The sequence below is a fragment of the Panulirus ornatus genome, chromosome 32 (genome assembly GCF_036320965.1).
Source record: "Panulirus ornatus isolate Po-2019 chromosome 32, ASM3632096v1, whole genome shotgun sequence".
Taxonomy (NCBI): Eukaryota; Metazoa; Arthropoda; class Malacostraca; order Decapoda; family Palinuridae; genus Panulirus; species Panulirus ornatus.
The window spans coordinates 24901568-24909753 of record NC_092255.1 but is presented as its reverse complement, the minus strand read 5'-3'; the positions used below and the strand labels follow the sequence as shown (position 1 = coordinate 24909753).

Genomic DNA, 8186 nt, shown 5'->3' with positions numbered 1-8186 from the left:
GTGATACACTACTACAAGTGGTACCTTTTGAATATTCAAAAAAAAAAAGTGGGGGGGGAGAGAACTGAAATTTCTTTATGAATAACTTGCTAGTTCTATCGTTCATTTATTCGTGTTGTAGACATATTCTGTCCTCCTTTAGCTAAAAATAGAGCCTACTAAATTTGGCTTAATTCATCATCAGGTAATTCATATCACTAATGTTAATTATGAAAACCTAAACGCAGTGGATCATAGATTTCCCACTGATTACAACTAACAACTGTCCCTCCTTCATCTACACAGTCTTAAAAACCATTACAATTATCGCCTACAAACCCTAGACTTGATTTTATCCATTAATCATGGCATGCCATTTTGCTGAATGCCTGCTTAAAATGAAAAAAAAAAAAAGGTTTTAGCATAATCTCTTGGTTTACAATGTTCCTACTAGAGTTCAGTGTATTTTCAAAGCTGCTGAGGCCTCTGGATGCTCACAACCCCATAATCCCTTTCACAAAGCAATCTTATGGTTGCAGTATAATAATCTATAATCTAAGATTATATCATCCCCATAATCCATTTCACAAAGCAATCTTATGGTTGCAGTATAATAATCTATAATCTAAGATTATATCAAATCAAGCAAGATCTGTTCTTATTAAACACATGCTATGCATCAATCATCAAAAGGTTTTCCTTTAAACATTCCACAATGCTTTCTTGTACCATTGGTCTAACATGCGAACATGTTAAGCTTGTTGGTGTGGAATAACAAGGCTACTTTCTCTAAAAAATATTAACTATTGAGGTAATAATTACTTTTTACAATGCCTTGCAAGGATCTGCTAATTGAAAGACTGGTTACCTTTTTGGTTTTTGACACTAATATTTTAAGGAAAAATTCTTTGAAGTCGTTTTGCTTAGCTTCAGTAAAGTTTATTTTGAAGTTTTATCAGAGTTCCCAAGGGCATACTGATTTTCTCCTGGGGTTTTAAATGCATATCATTATTAATCCCTGGATGAGTATTGTAACTATTTCCAGGTCTGTTGATATACAAAATCCCCACTAAAACATATTTCATTTAATGCTATTGATGCACCAGTAATAATTTTACAGGTTCTTTATATTCTCTTTGACAATATCTGTTTCATCTTTTCCATTTGCTGATCCACTGGGCACAGGGTGTTGGCTGCTGAATCATTACAATCCACTTTTTATTCACACAGCACACCTCACTCTAATGCTTCACCTTACTTGTGAAGCACACATGGGAGGTTTGATTTTGTTTCATGTACTTGGAATGAACGTACTCTCGTATGCCCTAATACTTTTGGAAATTATTCCAAAGCATGAAAAATGTATGTGAGAAATACTTAGAAAAACTGATGGATTTGTATGTAGCATTTATGGATCTGGAGAAGACATATAAGAGAGTTGATAGAGATGCTCTGTGGAAGGTATTAAGAGTATATGGTGTGGGAGATAAGTTCCTAGAAGCGGTGAAAAGTTTTTATCGAGGATGTATGGCAAGTGTATGAGTAGGAAGAGAGGAAAGTGATTGGTTCCTCGTGAATGTCGGTTTGCGACAAGAATGTGTGATGTCTCCATGGTTGTTTAATATGTTTATGGATGGGGTTATATGGGAGGTGAATGCAAGAGTTTTGGAAAGAGGGGCAGGTATGCAGTTTGATGTAGATGAGAGGGCTTTAGAAGTGAGTCAGTTGTTGTTCGCTGATGATACAGCGCTGGTGGCTGATTCGGGTGAGAAACTGCAGAAGCTGGTGACTGAGTTTGATAAAGTGTGTGAAAGAAGAAAGCTGAGAGTAAATGTGAATAAGCGCAAGGTCATTAGGATCAATAGGGTTGCGGGACAAGTAAATTGGGAGGCGAGTTTTAATGGAGAAAATCTGGAGGAAGTGAAGTGTTTTAGATATCTGGGAGTGGATTTAGCAGCAAATGGAACCATGGAATTGGAAGTGAGTCACAGGGTGGGGGAGGGGGCGAAGGTTCTGGGAGCGTTGAAGAATGTGTGGAAGGCGAGAACGTTATCTTGGAGAGCAAAAATGGGTATGTTTGAAGGAATAGTGGTTCCAACAATGTTATATGGTTGTGAGGCATGGGCTACAGATAGGGTTGTGCGGAGGAGGGTGGATGTGTTGGAAATGAGATGTTTGAGGTCATATGTGGTGTGAGGTGGCTTGATCGAGTAAGTAATGAAAGGGCGAGAGAGATGTGTGGTAATAAAAAGAGTGTGGTTGAGAGAGCAGAAGAGGGTGTATTGAAATGGTTTGGTCACATGAAGAGAATGAGTGAGGAAAGATTGACAAAGTGGATATATGTGTCAGAGATGGAGGAGAACAAGAAGTGGGAAACCAAATTGGAGGTGGAAGGATCGAGTGAAAAAGATTTTGAACGATCAGAGCCTAAAGCTACAGGAGGGTGAAAGGCATGCAAAGAATAGAGTGAACTGGAATGATGTGGTATACCAGGGTCGACGTACAGTCAATGGATTGAACCAGGTCATGTGAAGTGTAAGGGGTAAACCATGGAAAGTTTGTGGGGCCTGGATGTGGAAAGGGAACTATGGTTTTGGTGCATTACACATGACAGCTCGAGACAGAATGTGAACGAATGTGGCCTTTTGTCCTTTCCTAGCACTACCTCACGGGGGGAAGGGGGATATTATTTCGTGTGTGGCAGGGTGGCGACAGGAATGAATAAAGGCAGCAAGTATGAATTATATACATGTGTATATATGTATCTATATGTATATGTTAAAATGTATGGGTATGTATATGTGCGTGTGTGGATATGCATATATATATACATGTGTATGTGGGTGGGTTGGGCCATTCTTTCGTCTGTTTCCTTGTGCTACCTCACTAACATGGGAGTCAGCGACAAATTATAATAAAAAAAAACATATATTTAACTAAATCCTTATCAACACTGTCATCTTTTAGGGCATTTCCAAGTTCAATATAATAATCTCTTCTGTTGTATGGGGTCTTGATTTCTCTATCATGGTGATTTAGTTTAACTTCATTCATATTAAGTAACATCACTTGCTCAGATATTCTTATAACATAATTTTGCAAACTAGCAGTTGTCCTCCAACTACTTGGTCCATCTTGCAATCCTGTGCTTGAGCCCCAATTCATGTTTAGTAAATTACAATCACCAAAAACAAAGTGTCTCCTTGTTCTCCAATGATTCGAGCAAGCTTCCATAAACTTAAACTTCTAATTTTGCTAGAAAATAAGAGTCTATATATAATATTTTCATTGATTTTCACACATTTTATCATACACATAAATGTTTGATATCCCTTTTGATGCTTCTGCTCTTCTGCAGATTGAAAAGACAGGACTTCACATTAGAACAGAATACTTAAGCCTTTCCTGTCTATTTTCTCATTACATAATAATCTAAGGGCATCTAAATTAAGCTTACACCAAAAGTTCTTTAGAGTTACAATCAAGAATTTTCAGTTTAAGCAATGCCAACATATTCATTTGTAAACAGAAACCACTTTAATTTGTATGCTTTATGCTCTGACAGTTAATACCTTAATACTTCCACTTACCATTGACCTGGCTATGCCTTCTGCATTACTTCACCTTGGGTTAACACAAGCTACCCAACTAATCCCCTCCCTTACGTTACTAATTCCTTCCTGACTTCTCTCTTACCTTGATAAATCCCTTTGCATTGTAGAATGATTTTCACAACTGATGATACTACCAAGCTTAAGTGCACCCCTGTGGAGCAAGTGATTGCCACCCTTGTGAAATGAGACATACTTACCAATGATGGAGACCCAAACATTCATGAAAGTACACTCCTTCCTAAGTGCACATCTTACGGAGTCTTCCATTAATGACTATCCACTTACACAGAGATTATCATAAAAATTTCTGAACAATATACCAACAACAGTTATCAGATATTTCATAACTTTTTGAGTAAGATACTATATTTACCAAAGACCTCATCACTAACAATAGTCTTCCTTCATTCTTTCTTAAAATGTCAAATGAAGCTACAGTAACAACCATTCATGACTTCCTTTACATTTAGTTTACCTACCTTTAATCCTGAAATAACTTATTTGATATCAGCATCTGCATACATCATTTCAATCTCATTTTTGTTTTCCTGTCTACAGCAAAAGTTCTTCCTGACATTTAGCTCGGCTGTTTCCTACAAATAATTGGTTTCAAGCTCATTTAGAAGAGTCAGATTAAGATTACTCTGTGTAGTGAAATATATATCTCTCTCTCACATCAATAAGCAATGATGAGATTTCCCCAAGATCCTTTAATGCCAAGTTTTAAATATGAAATTACTAACAATTTGATATTTAGAAAAAAAAAAAAAAAATTCATGCAAAGTTTCATGTCAGTCAATGTGACAAGTTTTGGCAATTTAAAGAGTGATGCACTAATGGTTAATAGTAGTTCATTTTGAATCTTGAGTTCATACTATCTAAAAATATGGTATTTACCAATATGGAGGAAAAAATAATCAACCAGCTATGATACTCTCTGCTCACAAAATACAACACATAACTCTAATAATAAGTTTGACAAAATAATCAAACATCAGGGTTCTGGTCCCATGTTTATTTTGTTTGTGGAATCAGTTTGGGAAAAGGTTCAGAATCAATACCAATTTACAAGGGCTATAGGTACTAAGCATATATTTCTTTTTTTGATAAATGCTGTTGCTGATCTGGTGAAAGATGTTTAACTATTTTGGAAGTTTGGAAAAACGTTGTAAAATCTTTTTAGTTATATTTTAGCATATTCAGCCATACAGCAATAAATTAATGTGAACTCCTAACATAAATAAAAGAGAAAAATAAGCACTGGTTTTATTTTAGACACAAAAGCATGATCTTGAAGAAAAAGGGTACTGGCATAAAAATAAATCTGCTAAATGATTTCAATAAAAAAGTGCTTAGTTTCAATTAAGTTATATCTTATACAGTGATATACAAGTATTCTCTGGTGCTTTACAATTATTGACAAGGTAGTAACATGAAAATACTACATCATACATTGTTTACATGTCTTCACAATTTCTTATAATCACAGTTGGTTGCAGAATATATATAATTATAAAAAAAATATAACCAACTGACAAAACCCACCAACCATCATTCACGTATCAAATATGTGTAATATATCAGTTTTTAATTTACACAAGAGCCACTTGCTTCCCAATAGCATTTTTTTCCAGTATTCAAACTTGAGGTCCTTAAAACAAAAAAGGCATCTGTGTGGGAAACCTATGATACATTAGTAGGCAAACAAGACAGTAACAAGCGGATGCATGAGGCTGGATCAGCTCCTAATGATGGTGTCTGACTGCTACCACTAGTTCCACTCCAAACTGCTTTATCATTAATAGAAACAGGGAACTAACAAAAGTTTCCATACAAAAAACTTACTAAGTCACAACAACAGGTGGTTACACCTTGGCAGCAGCACATGGCTCACAGACAACAAGCAGGAATTGTGAGCTTTGGCGTTATTATAACCTTTAGTGGAGCCTTCTTGGTTACGCATTTCCTATGTGATGGGATATGGAAACACAACCACGTGGGTCTACCTAAAAGTTGTAATGACCTATTTCTCACAATGATACAAGAGTCGCATTACTCCCGGGCCAAAAAAAGATGCTCGGGTAACTGGTGCAGGGTGTGACTTGAAATGCTGGTCAGTAAAGAGTAATATTCAATTGTAGATAATGTTGGAGTATCAAATGTACCTAAGATATGGATTTTTACACAGCTATCACTTTTCCAAACCATGGCATCAACAGCAGAAAAAAAAAAAAAATCTTTCCAGTGTTTGCCAAAATCCAAGCGTACCACAAATTTAACCATGGAACCCAAATGCGGAATTCAAGCTTTGAGCCTCGCTGTTCTAAAATATTCCTCGAGGATACTGTACTGACATTTCACTTCTTATTCACAGGCACTGCCTCAATCCCACTACAAAAAATTCACTAAGCAACTAGTGTCTTGAAGTTTCTTGAAACATTGCACTTTGCAACTGTATATTACATGAAAGGAGGCTCACGGTCCTGCTCCATCTTCAGCGCTGGTTTGTGTGGTGTTGGCACTTGGTTTGCGAGGGCCATGATGAAATATAGAGCCAGTGTGTAGTTCTGCAATACCTGTACACCACACTTAGACACCTGAACGCAATACCATCTGTATACAAATTTCAGTTTTAGCAGGCAGGTGCTGCCTACAAAGGCTGAGACAACAGCAGGCTGGTTCAGCAGCTTCCGCTATACACTGCTTGACTAGTCACTTGTGAAGTCTTCACTAAATACACAGTATTTTTTTTTTTTCAAAACTGAAGTGAGCATATCCTTGGAGATGTAATTTTCAAAAGGATATCAAGAACAATTCAAGAATAGAACATATGGATGAGATTTTAAACTTCTGAAGAAGCTTCTCAAAAAATGAATTTCAAAAGCCACCTGCTGGAAATCAGGCTGCAACAATACAGGTATTCATTTGACTTCAACAAATGTCTGTAGGTACATGGTTTCTTTCATTTCCAACCCTCCGTAGCTCACTGATAAGGGCTTGATTTGGTATTTTGCACATCAGTTTATTCCTGGTGACATAATCTTTCACATTACAGTTCTGCGAACTTGGAGTCACCAATTGTACGAAGCACATGGAGGGTTGGAACATTCACTTTGAGCAGACGGAACGTTCTTCTTGCAACAATACAATTCACTTATTTACAATCATATAAATATTTTTCAAAGATAAATAACAAAACATCCATGTAAATCATTTTGATATCCACCACTAAATATCTGAATAACATACGACATATCCTTAATTAGATTCTGCCAAGTTAAATATGAGAATCTTCACATCTTTGTTATGCCAACCACTGAATGTTTTGACACTTGCTTTGCTGTGACCTTACTCTTCATGTGCATTAATAACACTATTCCTTACTTTCATATCCAAAGCTCCACAAAACATAAAATTTTCTTTGTCTCCATGAGTATTCCTAGTAATTATTTTTCCACAATAGGTCAACTGTAGCTATAAATAAACAATATTTAATTATCCTGGGAATTATCCTGCCCAGGGTGAGGGGGATTTGGAGTTAATTGTGGAGATGGCGAGGTTTTATTTGTGCCACCAACACTGTTGGTATTACTGTTGGTGGTGCAACTATTACTGCTATTACTAGTAACGTTCACATTACTGGTTATCGTGGTGTGTGGCCCTCCTTGGCTGCTAGTCGTATTGATGACTGTAGTAGTACATGTGGCTGGTGTTCCTCCTATGCAAGTTGTGGTTGTGGTTACTGTAGTTGCAGAAGTGGTACTAGTAGTGTTATTTACAGAGCCAATTTCTCCACTTATGATACCACTAACACTGTTTACTGACCCACTACTATGGCTGAAAAAAAGGGGAGAGATGAATTACAGTTATAAATAATTTCATCACATAATATAATATCAATAACATTCGTAGCAACAGAGCTTACTCTGGCCTTAACTTCAATGACAAGAATACTGTTTACACACTTTTTGTAAATACACTAGTTAATAAATGTCAACTGTCACAAACCTTATAGTCTCAAACTCCTAACATCCTATCTATCTATCCATATCTCTAATGCCCGTTCCCTCCAGGAACTCCCATCAAAGGGTGGCCATGGCAAAGAGTCGCTTATCCCTGTCCTTAAATGCCTCCCTCGCATACACCATTCTACGCATTCTTTCTATTTCTCTCCCTCCAGTATTTTTCCACCCTATTTGCCCATATCACAGGCGGTCTTCCACTCACATCAACTCCTTTAATTGTGCTATCATACAATCTCCTTATAAACCCCAAGCCTTGCATTCTTTCCATATGCTCAAACCATCTCAAAGTATTACATTTCACCCATTTGACCACTCCACAATTCATTCTCTTTACATGCCTTGCCATACCACATCTCTCATGCACCCTTTCATTTCTTTCTTCATTCCATCTAGTCATACCACACGCTCTACTCAAATAGCTCATTTTCATAGCCTGGATTCTTGACCTCTGTGCCTCATTCCACGTCCATGTTTCGGCTGCACAGGTCAGGGTTGGGAGGACTATGCTATCCCTTAATCCTCTCTTCATTTCCACACTTACACTTCTACTCTTCATTATTCTATCAAG

At 37.0% G+C, this 8186-nt stretch overlaps 1 protein-coding gene across 1 annotated transcript in view; it reads right to left on the bottom strand.

The window, feature by feature from the left end:
* Positions 1-4593: 4593 nt before the first annotated feature.
* LOC139759273 (ubiquitin carboxyl-terminal hydrolase 9X-like) overlaps positions 4594-8186 on the bottom strand; it is a 144189-nt gene continuing 140596 nt past the window's right edge. The window contains exon 51 of the mRNA XM_071681418.1: positions 4594-7430. Within this exon, the coding sequence (XP_071537519.1) occupies positions 7085-7430 (346 nt within the window). The 3' untranslated portion in view covers positions 4594-7084. The remainder of the gene's footprint in view (positions 7431-8186) is intronic.